At 34.6% G+C, this 25,392-nt stretch overlaps 1 protein-coding gene across 1 annotated transcript in view; it reads right to left on the bottom strand.

Annotated features, from left to right (window-relative positions):
- Positions 1–1,384: 1,384 nt before the first annotated feature.
- The window catches only part of SUCLA2 (succinate-CoA ligase ADP-forming subunit beta), a 42,302-nt gene continuing 18,294 nt past the window's right edge, over positions 1,385–25,392 (bottom strand). The window contains exons 5-10 of the mRNA XM_077778795.1: positions 15,252–15,435; positions 9,794–9,955; positions 9,560–9,702; positions 4,653–4,773; positions 4,118–4,206; positions 1,385–2,160 (exon numbers count right to left, since the gene is read on the bottom strand). Coding sequence (XP_077634921.1) covers positions 2,086–2,160; positions 4,118–4,206; positions 4,653–4,773; positions 9,560–9,702; positions 9,794–9,955; positions 15,252–15,435 — 774 coding nt within the window. The 3' untranslated portion in view covers positions 1,385–2,085. The remainder of the gene's footprint in view (positions 2,161–4,117; positions 4,207–4,652; positions 4,774–9,559; positions 9,703–9,793; positions 9,956–15,251; positions 15,436–25,392) is intronic.

Raw genomic sequence — 25,392 nt, forward strand, 5'->3', positions numbered from 1 at the left:
GACTCGGTGAGTCCTTTCTAACAAAGAGGGTGGCAGAAGTGACAATGAAATGAGAACAAAAAATCTGAAATTAGAACACAAAAGGCATTGTGGCTTCCAACCCTTGTTCTCTTGGATCACTTACTCTGGGTGAAGCCATCCACCATGTCACAAGGATGTGAAAGCAGCCCTGTCGACAGGCCCATATAGGGAGAAACTGAGGCCTCTGGCTAACAGCCATGTGAGTAAGCCATCTTGGAAGTAGGCCCTCCAACCCTAGTCAAGCCTTCAAATGACTATGGCAGCAAAACCACCTAGCTAAACTGCTTCCAAATCACTGACCCACTGAAACTATGAGATGATAAGTGTTGTTTGAAAATCACTACGTTTTAGGGTAATCTATCATGCAAGTCTAGATAACTGAAACACTGGTTTCTACCAACAGCCTATATTATATCCTCTCCAAAATACCAATCATTGTTTTAAATTCCTGACTAGACCCCCAACTAATACAAAATGCCAATCTCTTCTCATCATTGGCTGGCATTCTTTGGAATAATTGTTTTTAATTAAAAACTAAAGTTTTAGACTTACAACTTTATCACAACTTTCAATAATTTTATGGCTCTAATTTAGTCTCTTAACATATGAGCAAGGGAAGACTAATAGATAATGATATATGATGAGTTGACTTGAATATTTTATATATCCTTTTTATATAATTTCTCCCTCCCCCTCCACCACCCAGTGTCCTTCTCTTTCTCTGTCTCCCTCTCCCCACTAAATAAGTTTAGTCAGGATAAGAAAGGAGTTAAGGAAACTGAAATACACTGAAATTTAAAAACTTGTCCAAAGTCTTATAGATAGTAAGGAAGCCAAGATTCAAACCAGACAGACTCTTTTCAAATTCTGTGCTCATAATCACTATGTTATGCAGTCTCTCATAATGTGTGTGTGTAATGATCACACATTAAGAACATCAAAATAGGCAGAAGTCCTTATATTCACCAGTACAGTTACATAATTTACTGCTCAACTGATGTTTCCTTCCATGGTATCTACACTGTGAATCACATGATATTAGCACTGTTAACAGTAAAATATCAACTGTTCTAAGCAGTAAACAAAAGACTGATACACACACACACACACACACACACACACACACACACACAAGGACACAAAGGAAAATGTGGGGTTTTTTTTAAAGATACTAGATGGTTCAAACATAAACATCAGAATTCAAGGGAAGTATTTGTAGATAGCTCCATAATATGTAATGTCATGCCCCAGGACATGATCTACAAATCAGTTCCTTAAGAGATATTTAGTGCAATGATGAACACATCACCATCTACTGTATTTACTTAGAAAAGGGAAAAAAAAAAACCAATATTAACCCAAGTCACATTGGGAGATTTTTATTAACTTAAATTGACATTATTAATTTTGTCTGCCAAGTCTTTAGTGAATATACCTGTATCTGATACAAACCTACAGGTTCTTATCAATACCACAGGATCATGAAAACTTACAGTAATCAGTGTTTTGTAATGATTAAAACAATGTTCAAATAACAAGTTACTTCACTGAGATACTTAAAAGAATAGTTTGGGGAGTGTTTGAAGGCTCTGTTTATAAATAGTAATTGATATATTTATACAGGTATTTGGTTCTGAAGATAAACACTTCTTATATAAAACATTGTTTTAATACATTGCTCCACTAAAGAGGCTAGTTATTAGATATATTTCTAGAGCTAAAGAATAAAGCTTTATCTTCATATTTATTTTATTCATTTGACTCTCATCAATGAAGAATGTTGTATCTAACAATAAACTGGCATACTGCAAGTGACATTCCGTAGAAGTAAAAAAGATGGTTGGAACAAAAAAAAAGAGATCACCGCGTTACACGTTCTTTATACAAACAGTCCACTCTGAACAGAATTAAATGCAGAGCAAATGCTTTTAAAAGTTTTTGTGCCGAGCTGGCAATTACAATCTTCACACAATCAAGAGAAAAGGAACAATAATAATAGAGAACACAGTATTTTTAACGATTACAGCACATTTAAAACCTTCAGTTATCCTCTGTGTTCTCAGATCAGATCGGCAACTGAAATTTCACGTCCACCTGGGCTTGCTTGGCTAAGGTCACTATTTCAGAGAGCTTTACAACCTGAAAGGAAAAAAAACAAAGCAGCTTTTATCTCTTGTTTTCATGAAACCATAAAATGAGAACTACTGATGAATATGAAATTAATGCATGTTAAGTCTTTTTCATTTAAAACATCTGGGCTATTCTGACATTGTTATAAATCACTTCACACTCTTATAAGCATTTGCCACTCTTGAAGGACAGTCAAATCTGACACTATTCACAACTCATGCTTCAGTTCAATACCTTCTGATTTTATATATATTCCAAGTGATTGAAGATGAATATTTTATACCTATTCCAACGGAATATATATATGTATGTATATGTGTGTGTGTATATATATATATATACCTCTTTTTTATTGCCTAAATATTTTCTCTTTTAAAGACAGAAACCGTGATTGTCTTAGCTGGATGCCACACAATGCAAAGCACATCTAAATAAATATCTGTTTAAATAATATGTACACATCTTAACTTGCAATATTGGGATAGGAGCTTGGGTCTAGGGAGTTAGTTAGTATTTTACTTTTTGTCAAGCTGAATTCCAATGTTGTCTCTATCATCTAAGAATAGCCAGCTGGTACCATACAAAATATTACACAAAATAAAAAACAAACAACAATTTCAGCTTCTCTCCTGTCCCCAAGAGAGTAGTAAAGAGAAGGTTTTAAAGGTAAGTCCCTTGGGTTTAAATCCCATTCTGATGTTTATCACATGTGATCTTGATGAATAATTTATTTAGCCTGTTTCTACATCTATAAAAACAGAAATTATATAAACAAATTTGTAATGAGAGAATACCTGAAGAGAAAGCTTAGCATTGCATGCACAATAAATAATAAATAGCAGAAGATGCTACTATCATCATCACCACATTCACATTAATACTATTATAACCTCCATGACCTCATAGTCAGTAGAAAAGCACTAGTCACAAATTAAGCCAAGTGTTCACTTTTATCTGTCAGAGTCTATTTAATCAAGATTCTATTCTTCTACTTACTTTCCATGTCCACAATGCTTTCTGAAACACTTTCTGTCTACCATTCCCTTGCTCAAAATCTTAATTTAAACTCAGGATAGAGTATAAGTCCCTGTGTCACTAAAGTGCAGTTAATTTTATTTACTAGTATTTTCCCAAAGTATGTTCCAAAGAAGGATATAAGACCTTTATTATTTTTGTGAAGTAACATACTAACTTAGCAAATCTCAAAAGCCTATTGCTAATTAAACCAAACAGCCCCAGAGTATTCCATGAAATAGCTATAAACAAAGGTAGGAAAGAATCAAAATTTCTCATTTTAAAAACACCTCTATGGAGCATCTACTATGGAGTGTAATCCAAGACAAAGTATTAGGTAAAAAAAAAATGAAGTAAAATATATGTAACCATCAAATAATGTGAGAAAGTGGAGATACACACACACACACTTTAAAAACTGGAAGGATGAACTAAAAACCTCTTTAAAAAGTGGTTATGTGTGGGGATGGAAGAAACAGGAATAAGTATAAAAGCTAGATTCTCTGAATATACCTTGTTTTACAATTCTGACTTTGGAACCATGTAATATCTATATAATATAAAACAAAAAATCCTTTAAAAATAATTAAATTATGGGTGTCTGGGTGATTCTGTCGGATAAACATCCGGTTCTTGACTTCAGCTCAGGTCATGAACCAGGATTGTGGGATTCGGCCTGGGCTGGATCAGGCTCAGTGCTGAGCATGGAGCCTGTTTAAGATTCTCTTTCTCCTACTCTCTCTTCCCCTCCCCAGGCCCTGCCTCCCACACATGTGTATGTGTGCGTGCACTCTCTCTCAAACAAACAAACTAATTTAGATTCTAAAATGAACCAGCTAATATTGGTAATGATGAGTATCTTAGCTAAATATGAGGAGCACTGGACCCCTTATACCTATCACCATCTTACACACTTTGCAAATTTGTCCTTAGATTAGCACAGCCTATTTACCATTTTAGCAGCTTCATCCAAGTCATCACAAGCAAGAATTTTAAGTCCACTGTCTGTTATCAGTGCCTTAGCATCATCAACTCTTGTACCTGGAAATGAGTTATGCAAATATAAAGATGTTTTAAATATTTACACAAAATCATTTAATGTCTGTCACAATATGAAACTTCAAGATATTCAACATTACTTAATGTAAGTGCTTCTGAAACCAAAGAAAATACTGTAAAAGTCCAGAGTTACTTCATGAACTATCTTGGCTTACCATGTCATTGGTAATGCAGGAAAGTCAGATTTCAAGACAAAGAACAACAAATAAATAATGTGCCATATTATACCAAGCAAATCTATAAATTTTTTTGCCCCATGTCAGAAATTTTTTTAAACCCACGTACAAAAAATGTCCTATTATGTTACATTTATTTAAAAGACATAGCTATTTGAAAACTGTATTTTAAATGAACTGAACTCCTTGGGATTAGGAACTTTTAAACAATCGGAGTTCAAGGAACAGCTGCAAGATATCTTTTAGACTCACCTTGTAACCGTACCACAATAGGTATTTTAATTTCCAAATCCTTTACTGCCATAACTATGCCCTGTGCAATAACATCACACCGCATGATTCCTCCAAAAATGTTAACCAGAATAGCCAGTACCTGTGAACAAAATGTTTTTTGTAGATTAAGCCTTAAAAAGCAAAGAGTAGGTATCCTTCCTTCCCAGGAAAATACTAGTGTCTGTGCCTTACGATACAAATTAATTCCATGGTAACATTTTCAGACCAAACCATCATACTCTCTCTAGCTCTTGTCATTAAAATTTATCAGTCCACTACCCACCAGAACTTATTCTCCCCAAGTTGGGTAATTTCAACACCTGGCTCATATTCTCTTGTCTCCTCCCTATATGCCAAAGATTTCCTGACTGCATTTACTTGTTTTCTATTAAGCACAGCCCATGACTGCCCCAGATCATGATTTAAGATAATGTCACATGCAAGATCTCCAATATAGTGTTCACTACCTGACTATCATTCGTTCTTCATTTAACCTCATCAACTCAACCAACTTCTCACACAAAACAGAACCTCAAAATCACTCAACTTCTCCTGAATACCCATTCCTGGCTACACTTCACATCCAAACTTCAAGGCCTGTGCAGATCAGCATTTTTTCATCATCACTGATAGGTCTGAATTACTGTTCTTCAATCACTTCCTCCCCTAAAATCTTTTTTAATTTTTTTTATTTTTTAAAGAGTCTTAGTTCAGGAGTACCTGGGTGACTCAGCTGGTGAGCGCCAGACTCTTGGTTTCGGCTCAGGTCATGATCTCACAGTTCATGAGTTCAAGCCCTACATCAGGCTCGCTGCTGTAAACACGGAGCCTGCTTCAGATCCTGTGTCCCCTCTCTCTCTACCCCTCTCCCACTCATGCTGTCTCTCTCTCAAAAATAAAATATTTTTAAAAAAATCTTCATTCACCTATACCACAGCTTCCAACTAGTGAGATACAAATGATACAAACAGGTTACTGACATACCAAGATATTGCTCCCCTCTACCCTTAGGGCAGCTAGGAAGGTTCTGGAACAGCTAGTTACCTCTGGCCTAGTGGCCTCTGACTGTAAGCAACCTTCTCTATCTATCACCTGTACCCCTTTGAAATATCATTTTCTGTGAATGACAGGACATTAAAAAGGTTGAAACACACTGAACTATGATATGCATTCCTTACCTTTACCACTCTTATTTCTAGACCTTTAAGAAATGAAAAAATAGACTAGAATTCATAATGACCTTAGCACCCTCTCATCTCCCTCCCTCCCACCTCATTCTGGATAGCTTCAATACCATACATGCATCATCTAACACTCTAGACTTAAAGTTGCTGGATCTCTACCATGTCACTTTTACTTCCAATCCATTTCAACTTATTACCAACAAAGCTAAATCCTTGACCAGAATGAATATTTCTAAAAGATCAACTATGTAAATCACACTCTCTGCTCAACCTCCTCTCCTTTTACCTATTACCTTTAACTCCATCAAAACCCATTAGAACTCCCTCATCCTTGTTCTCGTTTCCCCGACTCTCAGCTCTCAGCAGATCTTCCTTCACTACAGAGCCCAGAATTTGTGGCTCAGCAATCCAATGATACTGTTAAATGCATGCCTAATTCCTCATGCCCTGCATCTGTCAAAACCAGTATGCCTCTGCCATCCCTTCAAATAATGCACTATTGGATGATTTCAACCAATCAGTTTACTCACCCCAACTTCAAGGAAAAGCAAAACAATTAGAACAAAACAACAACCCTGACACACTAGCATAACCTGAAGGGCAGCACAATAATGACTTTTCAGCAACCCTTTCTCTAGTGTTCTGCCTCCTACCTCTCACTTTCCTCATTAGTCTCCTATCCCACTTCAAGGGCTCTAATGTTTAGCATATGACCTTCCTTTCTCCATGACACCTCAAAGAAGGAGTTGAAAACTAATCTCATCCCCTTATTACATGTTGTGTCTCCTCCAGGTCTTCACTCCATTAATTATATTCACTCTCTTCTTCATCCTCAAATCTCTTCTCTCTCCAGCTAGAAACAGCTCATCTGCTGGTCTTCTAAACAAGCAAACATACACTAAATAGCTCTCCTTGACCCCACCTCCATTCAACTGCTAACACTATGTTCTTCTGTGCTTTCAGAAAAAAGTACCCTGAAAAGGTAATCTCTCCTGGATGTCTCCAATCCCTCTATTCTAGATCACAGTTCAACCCATTACAACCTGGTCTCTGCCCCCTTCTCCCTACTGTTCTTGATAAGGTTCCCAATCATCATTACTCTGCCTGATCACTCCTACAGATGGATACTACTGCCCATCCCTTAATTCTCATAACTCTCCACCTTGCCCTTGGATGCCACCACTTTCTCCTGATCTGCAGCTGCCAGTTTCTTTTTTCTCTCTTTTATTGGGTCTTCCTGCTCTACTCAATTTTTCAACTTCAGGGGCGGGGGGGTAGGAGGTGGGAAGTGTGGGTAGAAAGTTACATTCTTGGATTCCTCATCTCACCAACACGGGTCTCTTACCAACTCCTAATACTTCAACTTTTCTCAAAGTACTGAGGACTCTCAAATACACACCCAACCATTACAGGAAGTAGAGTATCCTTACCACTGCCTGCTAGATACAGTCATCACAACCCAAACTAACACATTCATTCAGAAATACCTACTTTGCCTCTGACAGCACAAAGTATCACCACCCAATGATTCCCTCCAAACAAAAGTCCTAAAGTTAACCCAACCAACCCTTCTCTATGGCCTCCCAACAAAAAAGGAAAAAAAAGAATTTAATGATTCTATTTCAGAAATGCCTCTAAATCAGGTTTCTTTGCTTTCTTCTTACTGACACTGCCTTTGTCCAGACCTCCTAATATTTTCTGAACAAGCAGGTGTAACAACCAAATTGATCTCTCCTGACAATGCCTCTCTTCTCTCCATTTCACCTTATAGTAGCAGAGTTACCTTCTTTTAAATATATGTATATAATTAATAAATAAAGAGGGGATGGAGATATACATATATGTATACATACATGTATACACACATATATGATATATATAGATAATGGTAAGGGGTTAAAATCCAAACTAACTACAGATACAAAGATCTTTACAGTGTGGTCTCACTTGCCAACATTAATCATTCATTTCAATAATGGTATATTCTTACACATATGCATCTTAACCATTCCAGAAACACAGTGGTCTTCTTTGGACTCTATACACCTTTGCATATTCTTTCTCTTGCCTAGCTCATTCAATTTCTCAAGACAGCTCAAGGAATCATTCATTCAGTGAAGGCCACCCCGATTCTCCCAGTTACTGGCACTGTCTTCTGTTCTTCCCCAGCACTACACTCAGTTTATCACCCCTGTCAGACTATAGATGCCTTGAGCAAAGTGACCATGAATTTCCAAATGCAAGTTCAGTGCCTAACACAAAGAGACATAATAAGTATATAGCTACTTCAATGCTATCTACATTGTCTCCCTGGGTTCCTGGCCTGTTTCCAACTCCAATGCCCTTTCTGTAAGCCCACAACACTGAAAGTCTTCATATGCTTTTCTCTATTCTTGTACCTAGACCCTAAAAGCCATACCTAGAAAAATAATTAGAATTCTAGTTCACATTAGTAAGTACTCAACAGGTAAATAATTAGATAATACTCTACTTTTTAGAGTTTATGCCAAAAGCAGCCACAGAAATATAGTTCCAATAAGATTTGTTAACTTTTTTTGAATAGTTATTAAACAAGGGAAATAAAGCACTTTTGTTTCTCATTTTAGGTCAATGCTTTTTGTAAAACTAAATATGGCAAATAATTCTATAGGCTCAAAGAATGGTAAATTAGATTTTTAAAAACAATTCTAGAGTCTAATAGCACAAGTAAAAATGTACATTGTCAGCATCATCAATAATAAATACTTACCAGCGACCTCTGTGTGTACTGAGAATTATTCCAACCACAGGAAGATGAAACAGTAAGAAATTATCCTTACCAATGAAGAATTCTCAGTTCTAAATTCAATAAAACTAGTTCCATGGCAACCCCTATCTTATTTTTCCATTAAGTCTTATAAAACCAAATTGGCCACATAGTAGATATACTTCTTTAAAAAATGATTGATAATATGTCTATCTTTTGGATGTTTCACATCCTTTGTATTCTGATAGTCATTTATAAAGTCAGAGTTCGAATTTATGGCATATCTATATATGACAGATTTCATAAATTCATTAAAATGAATGATTTACAAGCACACCTGAATGAATGCAAAAAGTGGTTCAACATATGTTCTCCAAAAAATTCAAAATACGTATTTTGAGAGATATATATGAATGGGTGAACTAGATGGCATGTGAATTATATCTTAATAAAGTTGTTTCTATAAAGATATATATGCAGACAGAGAGAGGATGATAGGAAGTGTGAGTATGAGAAATTGTGTGTATGTGAAATATACAAGCATTAATAAGTCAAGAAAAAAACGATCAAGTCAACAGTTACAAAAATTATCTCTGAGTAGAATTTAAAATAATTTTAATTTTCTTCATTGTAGCTTTGTAGATTTTTGAGACTTCTGGGCTTTCACGGTCAACTAGTATCTCCAGAATTTTTCCACAGGAATGGCTTCCATACCAGATCACTACCATTTATAGTATCGCCTAATACCATCTAAATATCTTCATCTTGTTCTCTAAATTACAGTGGGACTTTATCTTTTTTTTCTAGTTAACTTTTACTGCATTGATTTCAGGGGCTTTTGCCAAACTAGCGATGTCTTTTGAATTATAACACTCTACTACTGTAGTGACCACATCTACTAACTAATCAAATTACTTCTCATCATTCAAATTTTAAAACATACACCTTGACCTTACCTTTTTATCTGAAGTGATAAGCTTAAATGCTTCTGTTACTTGATGGACTGTAGCACCACCACCAACATCAAGAAAGTTCGCTGGAGTCCCTCCATGAAGTTTTATTATATCCATTGTGGCCATAGCCAAACCAGCACCATTTACTATCAAGAGGGGAAAATGATTTGTATAAGCAACAAACCCAGAGAAGAGAAACTAAGCGCAGCCAATCCAAATTTAAACAACACACAGTACCTAGACAGCCTATATTTCCATCAAGGCCAATGTAATTGAGATCTGCCTTAGCTGCATCTTTGTCCCTTTCATCCTCCTGGGTCCAGTCCTGTAAGTCAAAGATTTTCTTCTGACGATAAGCAGAATTAGAGTCAAAATTGATCTTTGCATCCATGCACAGCACTGTGAAGGAAGAAATAGAAGGTGATCTTAATTTTAAGACAGACACAATAAACTAACCAATAGTAGTTCTTAGTTTAGGGGAAATTTAGGTTTTGTTACTCATTCAAAGTATTTCAATTTATGTTCACAATGTGTTCAAACTGTTTATTAAAAAGAATATTTGGGAATTAAAACTGCTCCGTCAAAGTTAGTAGTCCTACATCCACCCTGGACAGGTGATAACAGATAAAAGAGGGAAAAAAAACTCTTCAAAAACACTTAAAATTTGTTTTAAAATTACAAAAAATTAGCCATCCATGCACCTAGCTAACCTTGTGCCCTGGACCCCAATGCCTCTCACTTACTCAAATACATTATTCCAGCAATTCTATCTTTCCTGCATTATAAAGTGCCCCCTTTACCTACTGGCTAAATCCCAACAACTTGTAAAAATGCTGTTATTTTTCCCACCTTAAAAAACATTTCACCACCTCTTCACCCTTATCCTTCTCTTCATATACAGCAGAAGTTCTTGAACAAATTTTCTGTTTAAACCAAGGGTCAGCAAAAAAACAATATGGCCCATTGGTCAGATATGGCCTATGCCTGTTTGGTATCGCCTGTGAGCAAACAATGGGTTTCACATTTTTACATATTTTAATGGGTTCTGAGGAAGAAAGAAGGAGAATAACAAAAATATGAAGCATCATTTGTGGCCTATGAAACATAAAATATTTATATCTGCCAGTATCTTTGCCTAAACTCATCGGACAAATTTTTCTCCTGCAATCCTCCCTTAAATCCATTCTAATCAAGTAATACCTCCAGCACTCTACCAAAATGACTCATATGAAGGTCACCTCTCCCAACTTCACCTTTCAGTGCTTTATCCCTTTCTCACTCTGATATAACTACAGCATTCTCACTGTTATACCTGATAAAAGGCTGAAAGAACTGATCAGTTTCAGCCCAGAAGCCTGCCCAACATGAGACAAAGTTTCAAGTGCAGCTAAGTTAACTACAAATGACAATAAAAATCAACATTCTTCCAGGGGAAGATAAAAGAATTTTGTCTCTAAACCGTATTTTACAAAATATCCAGATACAACTAAAAGTTATTAGATCCATGAAAGAAAAACAGAAGAATGTGACCAATGGTAAAGAGAAAAAGGAGTCAAGAAAACCAAACCTAATATGATTCAGATTTAGAATCAGAAGACTGTGAAAGTTATTTTAAATATGTTTAAGGATTTAAAGAAAAATATGGCCATAATTAAGGACCAGATAGGTACCCTAGTAGCAAATAAAACTATAATAAAAAGGAAAATTTAGAACTAGAAAGTTTAATACCTAAAATGAAAAGTTCACTGGATAGGCTTAACAATGTATTTATTAGAGATGGATCAATGAACTTTAAGATAAATAAACAGATGTTATCTAATCTGGGGGGTGGAAAGTAACCTGTTAAACAGTATGAAGTTATCTAACATGTAATATTGGAAGGAGAAGGAAGAATGGGGGAGAAAGTATTTGAAAGGACAAAAAAAGATATATCAAGCTAGATTTGTATGTCCAGTAAAAATATTCTTCAAATCAAAAATATTCTTCAAAATAAATTTTCAATAAATAAAGACCTCATCAAATTAATAAGAAAAACTATCCATGTTTCTTTTGAGTACTATAATAAGCTAAATAATGGCCACCCAAAGATACATAAGAACCTGTGAATATTACCTTATATGTTAAAATTTTTATAGATGTGATTAAAATAAGGAAAAGGAAAAGATTTTCCTGGCTTATCTAGAATGGCCCTAAATTACATCACAAGTGATTTTATAAGAGAGAGGCAGAGGTAATTTGGATACACACAGGAGAGGAAGAAGCAATGGACCACAGAAGCAGACTGGAATGGTGACCACAAACCACAGAATACCGCAAGTTACAAAAAGCTAAGAATGGAGGCTTCCCTAGAGCCTCTAGAGGGAGTACCTTGAATTCTGTGACACTAATTTTGGACTTCTGCCTTCCAAAACTCTCAAAGTAGTATCTGTTTTTTTTTTTTAAGACACCTAGTTTGTAGTAATTTGTTACAGCAACCACTAGGAGCTAACACAGTTACCAAAGGACATCAAGAGAAACTCTGCAGTCTACTGTGGAAAATTTATGTCCGATAAACATGAAAAATTCTCAACATCACAAATAATCAAAGAATTGAAAAATAAGACTCATGTCCTGATTAGCAGTTTGACAGAGTTGAAAACCAAGATAACACTCATTTCTAGCACAAGTAGGCATTGAAATGGACACTATGTATGTTAGAACAACTTTTCCAGACAATTATCTGACAAAATACACCTCAAAATGTTATCATCCTGACCCAATAATCAAACATGTTAAAATATCATTACTCTTAATCCCAAAATTCTACTTCTAAGAATCTATATGAAAGCTAATCAAGGCTGCAAAGATTTTTATACAAATATAAATCTGTGCTGACAGTGTGGAGCCTACTTGGGGCTCTCTCTCTCCCTCCCTCTCTGTTCCTCCCCACTTGCTCTATCTCTCTCCCAAAATAAATAATAAATAAACGTAAAAAAAAAAAAAGGATGGTAGGTAATGAGATTATAGGAGTTTTTTCCAACCTACCTATGCTTCTTGGTACTTTGCAAATTTTCTGTAATAAATATAAAATGCCCTTAATCAGAAGAAAAAAAACAACAACAAACTCCTTCAAAATATATAGAAATGCATACAAAGAAAAGATAAACTAAAATACAAAGGGAAAAAATTGGTTTTTAAGAGACTTAAAGACATTCCCTTAGCAACAGAATATGGCTATAGAATTTCACAGCTGAAAGTCATTCAGGAGTCTTGCTTTCAATGTTATTATTACATAAGCAAAAAAATGAATAAAACAAAAAACTTTTATACAAATAATTCTCCTTCACTGAACATATTTCATTTTGAAAATGTGCATCAGCCTTTGCTCTTTATAAAAAATCCAATTTTTTTTTTAGTTTTATAAACTACCTCTATGATCACAAGAGAATTTATTCATTCTTTTTTATACAATCATATAAAAGACCAACTAAAAATCAATTTCTATAACAAATAATGTAACTAATTGTAAGTATACAAGCGAAAGATGATCTACAAATGTTTAAGAGATTAAAATGTCCAAAGTGACTTGAAATAAAATCAAGTAATATAGTTAATATAAAGTATCAAGAAAAATTTAGGCTACAATAATGCAACTTCTATTTTTAAAATGGCTATNACTTCTCCGCCATCTTGCCCCCTCTCCAAGAAATTTTTAAAAAAATACAGATACCAAGGTCGCAAACTAGAAGTTCTGGTACACAAGTATGACAGTGGACCAAGCCATTCGTAATTTTTGAAGCTCCATAAGCAATTGTGAGCCACTGATACATAAGCTCCATGCCTGTATGTTTATTCTAACTGCTGCCATTGCTCAAAAACACAACGAATGAGGTTTTCCTCTTTTCTAATCCCTACTGAAGGCTGCAACACATTTGAATTTTAATTAGAGAAAATCTTAAATTCTTTAAAGGTGGATATGATTTTTGCAAAAAAGTCAAATACCAATAAATAAATAAAGAGGATAATCAGCCTNAAAAAAATACACATACCAAGGTCGCAAACTAGAAGTTCTGGTACACAAGTCTGACAGTGGACCAAGCCATTCGTAATTTTTGAAGTTCCATAAGCAATTGTGAGCCACTGATACAGAAGCTCCATGCCTGTATGTTTATTCTAACTGCTGCCATTGCTCAAAAACACAACGAATGAGGTTTTCCTCTTTTCTAATCCCTACTGAAGGCTGCAACACATTTGAATTTTAATTAGAGAAAATCTTAAATTCTTTAAAGGTGGATATGATTTTTGCAAAAAAGTCAAATACCAATAAATAAATAAAGAGGATAATCAGCCTTAAAAATGTCATTTTCAATGAAGACTTACTTCATATAAAGAATAACAAATGGGAAAAAATTAAATATTATTTCACTAAGAAAGATTTTCACTAGGTTATAGTTCACCATTTTATATCGAAACATTTGAGAACTGCAAGAGAATTCTGATCAACCTAGAAAGACATTAATTTGGCAAACACTGTGCATTTCTGCTCTTCATGCAAAAAGCTGTAATCTTAGTAGATTATTCCTTCAAGTGTTCTTGGAAATCAAGTATTCTTTCTCATCTAAATTTAACTGTCCAGCCATCACTCTCACATAACTACCTAATGAATCAAGTCTCTGTCTCCTTTAAATATTTATACCATTCTTTTGCTTAAATGACTTTACCAGGTTAATTTCACTGTCTCCTTAAACTTTTGTGCTAGTCAAAAATTCCTGCTCTACTGTACTTCAATATCATAAACTTATTTTGAAAGAGTTTCCCACTAAAACATGTTACTTTCATTCAAACTTTTCTTTTAAGATGGCTCACTTATTTTTCATATCCAAACTAATCAATTTAATTTAATAGCAGTATTACCAACCTTATCAATCAACTCTCACAGGCTATGGTATTAAACTTCATGGTCAGGGTTTTTTTGGAGGGGGTGGTGGATAGAAAGGGGAGAAGAAGCACACAAAAAGACAGCACAGAAAACTAGTTAAATTATAGGCAAAATTTATTGTTTATGTGCAGACACTAAAAGCTCATAGCTCTCATCAGATTCTCAAAAGTACCCATCAACCACTTCCCTCCAAAAAAATCACTGATCTATTATAGAGATATATAAGACAGTGTCCCTACCATTCCATATAATTTACAGAAAATAAAGGGAAGATTGGAACATATTAAATGCCACCATGGGTATGTAAAATCCAGACTATGATAAACAATAAAGCATAATCACCCCAGTTTCATCAACAAACAAAAGAAGGATGAAGAGATTTAGGGAAAGAAAGCCTATAAATTAGAAAAAAGACCTATGAGACAATAACCAATAGCAATGAAAGGCCTTATATGGATCCCTCACACAAATTATAAAAGAAAAAAGAAAAAAAAGAAAAACCTGAGACAAGGGAATTTGAATGAATGGGTTGGTAGTGATTGCAAGGAATTATTAATTTTACTAGGTATGACAATGGCACAGGGGCTAATTAAAATAATCCTTCCTTTTAAAAGACAGATATTAAAATATTTATAGAAAATATGAAGGAAAATATTGTAGATACTTCTGAAGGCTTCAATTTCAAACAAGATATTAACATACACTGACACTAAAAAATGTTTATAAAAAAAGTTTTCTCAATCACTTCACTTATACAAAGTTAATTCTCTTTCTTTTAAGTATTATACTTATCCAATAAAGCTAGATAGAAATTTTTCAGAATACAACATACCCGGACAGCTTGCTCCTTTTTAATGCCTTCTACAATATCAATAGGTTCTTTAACTATGGCTTCAGGAGTCTCAGCAGCTACATCTTCAATGTTGACACCACCTTGAGAACTTCCTATTAATACAGGACCCTAGCAAGAGGGGAAACAGCCAAAACATCTAGATTTTATTTTTGGACCCATCGATAAAATTTTAAAACTTGTTTATGCACACTATCAGACTTATGCATCTATCATTTCCCACTTCTATCTTTAAATTGCCTTGAGGACTTATCCTTACATCTCCCGCACAGTATCCCTTTATAAATGTTCAACTGAAATAATGGAAAAGAAGTGAAAAAGTAGAGGAAGATAATAGCTCACTTATGAGACAAAAAGATTAAAAACAGACACAAAACTTATGCCAAATTAAGTTAATATAAATATGTATATATAAAATATAACTTACACATTTTCCATAAGAACTGAAGGACAACTATTGTTTAAAGGACATTTTAAAAAATAATTTAAAAAGGTACCGATATTTAAAAAAAAAATCTAATGAATAAAAGTTGATTTTATAAGCTCTAGCCCTACTGCAAGTCAATAAAAAAGAAAGCTACTTACCTGGAAACAATAGTTTTGACTATGATCATGAATGACATAAGGTAAGATATAAATAATAAATAACTTTTAAGTCCTTTAAAATCAATCAAGAAAAAAACCTTAAAGCAAAATAATCTAATAGATTTGTTAATTTATGCACAAAACTGGAAATAATCTTAACATGCAAAAACAACAAAATGGTAAAACTATATTACTGAAGATTACTAATGTATAGGAAAATGATCTCAGTAGTGTTATATGGAAAAAAATGACATAAAACTCTAGATTATTTTCTCAACTGTGTGAGGTTTTTTAACATAATGTTTAAATGTGCACCCACTCACTAATCACACAAACTGAAAAACAATGGGAACATATTAAATGGTAAGACTTTTGTTACCTTATGTGTCACTATTATCCCCCCTCAAATTTTTTTTTACAATGAACATAGTATTCTTAATCCAGGAGAAAAGAAAGGGTGACTTTCATGGGGATAGAAAAAACAAAAGCAAAGGACTATTTTCACTTTTCTATCCCAGCAACTAGTATGTTTCAGTAAAAAACACATTTCAAGATTTAACATAAAGGAATAGTATTGTATTCATTACTGTTTGGAGAACAAAATAGTCCTTCAAATCCTCAAAATAAGCAATAGCCAAAGGGGGTAGGGAGGAACCTATTACTTTTTAAAAGANCAAACACATTTCAAGATTTAACATAAAGGAATAGTATTGTATGCATTACTGTTTGGAGAACAAATAGTCCTTCAAATCCTCAAAATAAGCAATAGCCAAAGGGGGTAGGGAGGAACCTATTACTTTTTAAAAGAATTGTTACTTAGGTGAAAAAATGACTTAAAAAATGGTACCAGCCGGGGCGCCTGGGTGGCTTAGTCGNAAAATGGTACCAGCCTCCACGGAGGAAAAACTGGGTGGCTGAGAAATAGGGGTGGGTGGGAGATGGATATTTCCTTGTACATCTTCATATCCTTTAAATTTTACATCATGTGATTAGATTTCAATATGCATATGTAATAAAGAATTGGGCTGGACTTTCTCTCCAGTGTCTGAAAGGCAACCTTTAAACAATCCAGTACAACTTAGAGTTTATGCTAATGAGGTGACTCATGGTAGGCCCCCCAGTTAATACAAAGGAGATGACTCAGGTAGGCAAAGGACAGAAACGCAAACACTGTGATTAGAGGTGCGGAGCTTTGAGCCACATGGTATCAGCCCAACCTTCTGGAAGGAAAGGGGATCTGGAGTTTAAGCTCAACCAAGTGGTCAATGATTTAATCCACCATACCTATTTAATAAAGCACCCCCCAAAAATTGTGGACATCAGATTCACCAAGATGGTAGAATAGGAGGGGTGCCTGGGTGGCTCAGTCGGTTAAGCATCTGACTTCGGCTCAGGTCATGATCTCACAGTTCGTGGGTTCCAGCCCCGTGTCGGGCTCTGTGCTGACAGCTAGCTCAAAGCCTGGATTTGTCTTCAGATTCTGTGTCTCCCTCTCTCTCTGATCCTCCCCTGCTCACGCTCGCTCTCTCTCTCAAAATAAATAAGACATTAAAAAAAAAAAAATGGTAGAATAGGAAGCACTAGACTTGTTCTCCCACAGAAACACTAACAATAATATATGATCTGAATTTTTTATTCCATTTTAGGAAAATAAATCTCTATGAGAATGCCAGAAACCAGTTAGGAATCCATAGTATCTTAGGTTCAACTGCAATGAAACAAGTTAAAAAAAAGAAAAAGCCATTTCATTTCATACAAGTCAGCCCCTCCTCTAGGTTGACACAGCTTAAGATCAAGAGAAATAGCCCAATACTGTGCTTCTCCCTTGGAAAGGAAAGGGGAAAGTGGAATGTGCATCCAACACTTTTGCTTTTTGGGGGACTATTGAAGGAACTGGTTCCTGTCTTACCTAACTTGGAAAACTGACTGAGAAAAGCATAGTCTAATTGCCTAGGAGAGCTCAGCAGTTAGGGAAGCACCATAGAACTTATACCACTGCAGAAAGAAGCCAACATAGCTCTCACAAGTTGGGGAAAAGCAGCCAGCTCACGGATTTTTTTTAACAACTCAAGGAACCAGAAAAAGAACAAACTAAACCCAAAGTTAGCAGAAAGAAAGAAATGATAAAGATTAGAGCAGATACAAATAAAAGAAAATAGAACAGAAAAAATTAATAAAACTAAGAGTTGGTTTGCTGAAGAGATCAACAAAATTTACAAACCCTTAGGTAAACTAAGAAGAAAAAACTCAAAAACAAAAATTAGAAGTGAAAGAGAAGACATTACAAATGGATGCCACAAAAACAAAAAGGTAAGAGATTACCATGAATAATTACATGCCAACAAATTGGATAACCTAGAAGAAATGGATAAATTCCTAGACACATACAATCCACCAAAAATGAGTCATGAAGAAAAGCTGAACATATTATAAGGAGATTAAATGAGTAATTAAAAACTTCCCAACAAAGAAAAGCTCAGTACCAAACAACATCACTAAAGAATTCCACCAAATATTTAAAGAACTAACAGCAATCCTTCTCAAACGTTTCCAAAACACTGAGGAGGGAGGAACACTTCCAAACTCATTCAGCAAGGCCAGCCTTGATACCAAAATCTGACAAAGATACTGTAAGAAAACTACTAACCAATATCCCTAATGAATACTGAATGCAAAAACTCTCAGCAAACACTAGTAACCAATTTCAGTAACACACTGAAAGGATTACACATCATGAACAAAATGGGATTTATTCCTGGAAAGCAATCACGTTTCAACCTAAAAAAATCAAAATAATTCACCATATTAACAGAACAAAGTTAAAAAACCATATGATCTTCTCCATTAATGCAGAAAAAGCATTTCAAAAACATCAACATCCTTCTATAAAAACACTCAACAAACTAGGAATAGAATGAATTACCTCAACATAAGAAAGGCCATATATAAAAACCCACAACCAACATACTCAATGCCAAACACCTTGAAATCTGCCTTCTAAGATCAGGAAAAAGGCAAAGATGCTCGTTCTTGCCACTTTATTCACTATAGTATTTGGAAGTCCTGGCTAGAGCAATCAGGCAAGAAAAAGAAATAAAAGGCATACAAACAGGAAAGGAAGAAGTAAAATTACCTCTGTTAACAATGTAGTCTTGCATATAAAAACCCTACAGAACCTCCAAAACACTAAGAACAAATAAATGAGATCAGCAAAGTCACAGGATACAAAATCGACATACAAATATATCTGGCATTTCTTCACACTAACATTGAACAATCTGAAAAGGAAAGTAAGAAAATGATTCCATTTACAATAGCATCAAAAAGAATAAAACAGGATAAATTTAATCAGAAAGATAAAAGACTTCTACAAGGAAAACTGTATCCCAGTGCTGAATGAAACTGAACAGGACACAAACAGAAAGATACTGACTGGACGACTTAGTATTTTTATTTTATTTTATTTTATTTTTTAATTTTTTTTATTTATTTCTAGGGGAGAGAGAGAGACAGCGTGAGCAGGGGAGGGTCAGAGAGAGAGGGAGTCACAGACTGAAACAGGCTCCAGGCTCTGAGCTGGCAGTCAGCACAGAGCCCGACGCGGGGCTTGAACCCACGAACCGCTAGATCATGGCCTAAGCGAAAGTCGGACGCAGTATTTTTAAAATGTCCAATACTACACATAGCAATCTACAGATTAAATGCAATCCCTACTGGCACTTTTTCCCAAAACAGTATTTTTCCCATTATCCCTTTTCTGAAAAAATGGGAAAAAAACCCTTAAAATTCATATGGACTCTCTGAGGACCCTGAATAGTCAAAATAATCTTGAGAAAAAATAGTTCCTGGTTTCAAACACATTACAAACCTATAGTAATCAAAACTGTATGGTTCTGGCCTAAAGACAGACATATAAACCAACGGAACAGAACAGAAAACACAGAAGTAAGTCCTCATATATAGTCAAACAGTCTCTGATAAATGTGTNTCCTGGTTTCAAACACATTACAAAGCTATAGTAATCAAAACTGGTTCTGGCCTAAAGACAGACATATAAACCAACGGAACAGAACAGAAAACACAGAAGTAAGTCCTCATATATAGTCAAACAGTCTCTGATAAATGTGTCACTGCTATACAATGGGGGAAGGATAGTCTCTTCAACAATGGTATTGGAGAAACTGAATATCCAAGTGCAAATTAATGAAGAGAGACCCTTACTTTACACCACAAACAAAAACTAACTCAAAATGGATTAAAGACTGAAATGGAAGACCAAAAACAGCAAAAATCCTAGAAGACAACAGGGGGAAAACTTCCTGACACTGTACTTGGCAATAATTTCTTGGATAAGACATCAAATCACAAGCAATAAAAGTAAAAAGAGACAAACTGGACTACATCAAACTTAAAAACTTCAATGATGTAAAAAACAACCGAGAGTGAAAAGGCAACCTACAGAGTGGGAGAATGTAGTTGCAAACCATTATGATTGATAAGAGATTAATATTAAGGATATATAAAGAACTAAAATTCAACAACTAAAAACCAAACAATCCAATTTAAAAATGTGCAAAGGACTTGAATAGACATTTCTCCAAAGACGACGTAGAACTTCATCAGCTTATCGTAGTATAACAAAGTACAGTAAACTGTGTGGTGTAAATAACAGGTATTTATTTCTCACAGTTCATGGTTCACAGCCATACTAATCTCCTTATCAAATGGCTATTCAGCCATATTCTTCATATTCTTTTGCAAATAGCTTTCTTATCATTTAGCATTTTAGCAGGCTGAGAATTTCCCAAATCTTTAAATTCTGATTCCTTTTTGCTGAGCTTAACTATCACTTGTTCAATTAGTTTCTCTCTTCTCAAAGTTTACTATAAGTAGTCAGAAGGAACCAAGCTGCCTCCTCAATACTATGCTTAAAAATCTCCTCAGCTAAACATTCATCCCTCAGGCTCTACCTTCCACAAAACACTAGAATGTAAACACAATTTAGTCAAGTTCTTTGCTACTTCCTAAGAAGGATCACCTTTTTTTTCTATCATTCATCCTTTCAGTCTGAGACCTCAAAAGAATGATCTTTCCATATCAATATCTATCCATATTTCTACCAACATTCTATTCATGATTATTTATATACTCTCTAAGAAGATGGAGTTTTTCTCTATAGCTTTTTTCTTTGAGTCCTCGCCAGCACCTTTAAAAGTCCCTCTGTAATAATACAAACTTTTTCTACCACATTCCTCAAGACTCTTCCAGCTTATTCCCATTACCCATTCCAAAGCTACTTCATTGTTTTTATGTATTTGTTATAGGAGCATTCCACTTCACAGTACCAACATGACCTCACCTAAACATAATTACCAAAGGCCTCATTTCCATATATCATCGTAGTAGGGCTTAGGGCTTCAAAATATGAACTGGGGTGGGGGGATAAACAGTCACTCCATAACAAAATACAAATGGCTAACAAGTATATGAAAGGGTGATCATTATCATTAATCACTAGAGAACTGCAAATCAAAACCACAGTGAGATATTACCTCTAACCCTTTAGAATAACTTCTGTCCAAAAAAAAAAGGCATTGATAAGGATATGGAAAAACTGAACTGTTGTGCCGTGTTGGTAGAAATGTAAAATAGTATAACCATTGTGAAAAACAGGAGCAAGGGTCCTCAAAAACTTAAAACACCATATTACCATATGATCCAGCAATCCCACTTCCAGGTATACATCCAATAGAACTGAAAAATGGTTATCTCAATAGATATCTGCATACCTACATTATCTGCAACATTATTCACAATAGTCAGGAGGAAGAAACCTGAATGTCCATCAAGAGATAAAAAATAAAGAAAATAAGAAAAATACACACACACACACACACACACACACACACGAATATATCCAGCCTTTAAAAAATGGAAATCCCGAGGCACCTGGGTGGCTTAGTTGGTTAAGTATCCTGACTCTTGACTTTAGGTCTGGTCATGATCTCACAGCTCATGGGATAAAGCCCCACTTTGGGCTCTGCACTGACAGCATGAAGCCCATTTAAGATTCTCTCTCTCCTCTCTCTCTGTCCCTCCCCGACTCACATGTGTACTCTTTCTCTCAACATAAACTTGAAAAATATAAAAAATAAAATATAAATAAGTAAATGAAATTTTAAAAAGGAAACCCTGACACATGCTGCAACATTGATGAACCTTGAAGACATTATGCTAAGTGAAATGAACAAGTCACAAAAAAGACAACTACCACATGATTCCATTTACAAAAGTTTGACTGTATCTAAAACAGTCAAACTCTTAAAAACAGACAGTAGAATGGGGATTGCAAGGGGCTGAAGAAAGGGGTAGAGGGGGAATTGCTCAATGGATATAGTTTCAGTTCTGCAATATGAAAAGTTCTAGAGATCTACTGTACAACAATATGCATAAATTTAACACTACTGTACTGCACACTTAAAACTGGTAAATTTTATTATGCAGTTTTTACCACAACTTCAACAAATGAAATTCAGTATTTTTTCTGTGTACCGTCATATATCAATACTCCAGGAGGGTGATACATACACACGAGGACAATGGAAACATTACGTTTGGAACTCTCCCAGACCTTGCATTATGTGTCTTCATTGGCTCGTTCTGATTTATATCCTTTGGCTATAGTAAAGCTGTAATCATAAGCATAGACTTTTCTAAGTTCTGTGATTCACTCTAGCAACTTATGAAACCTCAGAGGATACTAGAAATCCCCAAACCTGTAGCCAGCTAGTGAGCATAATGGTAACCCAAGGAACCCCAAACTTGAGGCTGGTATCTGAAAAGAACACAGGCATGAGGAGGACTGTACCCTTAACCTGTGAGGTCTGGCCCAATTCTGGGTGCTTGGTGCCAGAACTCACTACAACATATACAGCAAATTTTTTTTAATTTTTTTGTTATGTTTTATTTATTTTTGAAAGAGAGAGAGAGAGCGCAAGCAGGGAGGGTCAGAGAGAGAGGGAGACACAGAATCCGAAGAGGGGCTCTCAGGCTCTGAGCTAGCTGTCAGCACTGAGCCTGATGCGGGGCTCAAACATACAAACTGTGGGATCATGACCTGAGCCGAAGCCGGACGCTGAGCCACCCAGGTGCCCCGAAACCAACAACCTTTTAAAGTATTTGAACATTTTATTTTAGTTTTACTTTTCTTTATTATCTGCTAATAAGAGAAATAAAGAGCCACATAGAAGGCAGCATTACTGGGGGGGAAAACATAACATTAAATCCTCATTAAAGTANGAAGAGCTTCTCCCAATACTAATTCCCAACCAATTAGAAAGAAATCCCAAAACTATAGGCAACTGGTCAGAAGAAAGCTTACATGAGTAAATAAATATAAATCAGTTAAATAATGACAATGACTATAGTTCTGTATTTGGTCGTGACTGCTGAATGAATGCTTTTACTGTTTAAATGATTTGGTTTTAACTTTTAAATTTTAGTAATAAATGTTCAGAATAACTAAATTCTAGCAAATTGATGTAATTTCAAACAATTTAATAATGCTATTTTCTCCTTCTTAACCTAAATTCCTCTTCTCTCATTGGTCTCACAAAAAAAAAAAATTGCCTTAAAATAGGCCTGAATTTTAAATAAGTCACTTAATAAAGATTGCTCTTAAAAACAAAAGTATGGAAAATAAAATTTGGAATACTTGTGGCACATTCTATATCTATTCCAAGGAACATAAAAAAAACTTGACATAGTTAAACATACCATTTACAGCAGATGACAAATATTTTACTCAAAAAAAAAAAATATTTTGCAAATGTGATTTGTTAAATTTGTCTCAGCCCAAAAGTATCCAATAAGCACTTGGCAAAGGCTAAGAAATCTAATTTTTAACTAGTGCCAAGATAGAGTAGTTACTTAAACTGATTTTTTGACATACGAAATCTAGTAAATATGATAAATATCTGCCCAAGCTTCCTGACTTAACACATACAAAAGAAGACCAATAGGGCCTATGACTCACTCCTAAAGGCAGATAAGAAACAAAAGCAATGTTTTATGATCAGTAGATTCCTATACACAGAATTTTATTTCAATCAAAAATTCTCTTTTCTTTTCAGTTTAAAATAGCTGATTTTTTTTTGTTGTTTAGGAGAGATTCCAAAAAGATCTCGTCAAAACCCAAAAGTAACACCAGCCCACTCTACATTGGTCTAATGTGATAGCATCAAAGAACATTTGGCCAAATGGTTTTACTGGTACTATCAAATTTTTAATCTGAATTATTACAACTGTGAAATATAAAATGAAAACATACCTTCTCAAATAGTTCTCTAAGAATTCAAGTTCTTAAAATGAATTCAAATTTGATTCTCTTCCCCAATGCTAGATCTTTAATAACATGTATTCAGTGTATTTATTATATTTAGAACTTTAATAACATATTCAGTTTGCAATATTTACTCCAACCAAAATGAGGTACTCTGAATGTGCAATATTATAAGACTTCTATCTCTATAACAAAAAGTAAAAACAAAATAAAAGATGTTGATATAAAACATCAATGGAAAAGAAAACATAATGAAAATTAGTGAACTTATAAAAGTATAATTTTTATAAATGTGTATAATATATAAGGTTATTGTCACTGAGATTTCTAAAGTAACTTACAAATTTAAATTCTACTGTATAGAGAAACCTACAATGATAAACACAGGACTTATAAATAAAACAATGTCTTTTATCTTATATCCTGAGTGAGTTTTTACTACCATCTAGTGTTATACCTTAAGAAACACTTTCTTGTAAAAATTAAGTTATGAAAGACACTTTATAATATCACTCAAACACATCATTATCAGGAGATGTAATTAACTATAAGAAAAAAACATCACACTATGGAAAATAGCTATTTTTAAAAAAGTTGTTTTATATATGAAAACTATTCAAATTATCCTTAAAATTTTTGTTGTATTATTAATTGTGTAATTGTATAATTTACATTAAATCCTTACTAGGGCTTCCAAATATGTACTCAGCTTGCCTTGTAAAACAAGGTAGATAGCACAAAGATTTGGCCGATTAAGTCAAACCAATGCACTCAAAAAGCCAAATAATTAAGAGTATAAAATGGTTATCAATGCTCTTTCCATGGCAACGGGTCTATGAAAGGTCTTCTTCTTCCCCAGATGCCTTAAATGCTAGCACTTTTAGGTTCCACAAAGAGAGGAGAGCAGAGCTAGGGTTATGCTCCCTAGAATCATATTGTATGCTAGTGAATGTCACCCTTCAACTTGTCAAACATGAAATCAGCAAGTGAAAAAAACCCCAAACTGTAAAAAAAAAAAAAAAAAAAAAAACACCAAAAGGTTGAAAAACCAGATGAAGCCACGGAAACATTCTTTTAATGGATTCAGAAACTCTCTTTACTAGATTTTACTCTGCTAGAAATTATTCTCTCAGTCTAGGGAG

This window comes from Crocuta crocuta, unplaced genomic scaffold (assembly GCF_008692635.1).
Source record: "Crocuta crocuta isolate KB4526 unplaced genomic scaffold, BGI_CrCroc_1.0 scaffold586, whole genome shotgun sequence".
NCBI classification, from domain to species: domain Eukaryota; kingdom Metazoa; phylum Chordata; class Mammalia; order Carnivora; family Hyaenidae; genus Crocuta; species Crocuta crocuta.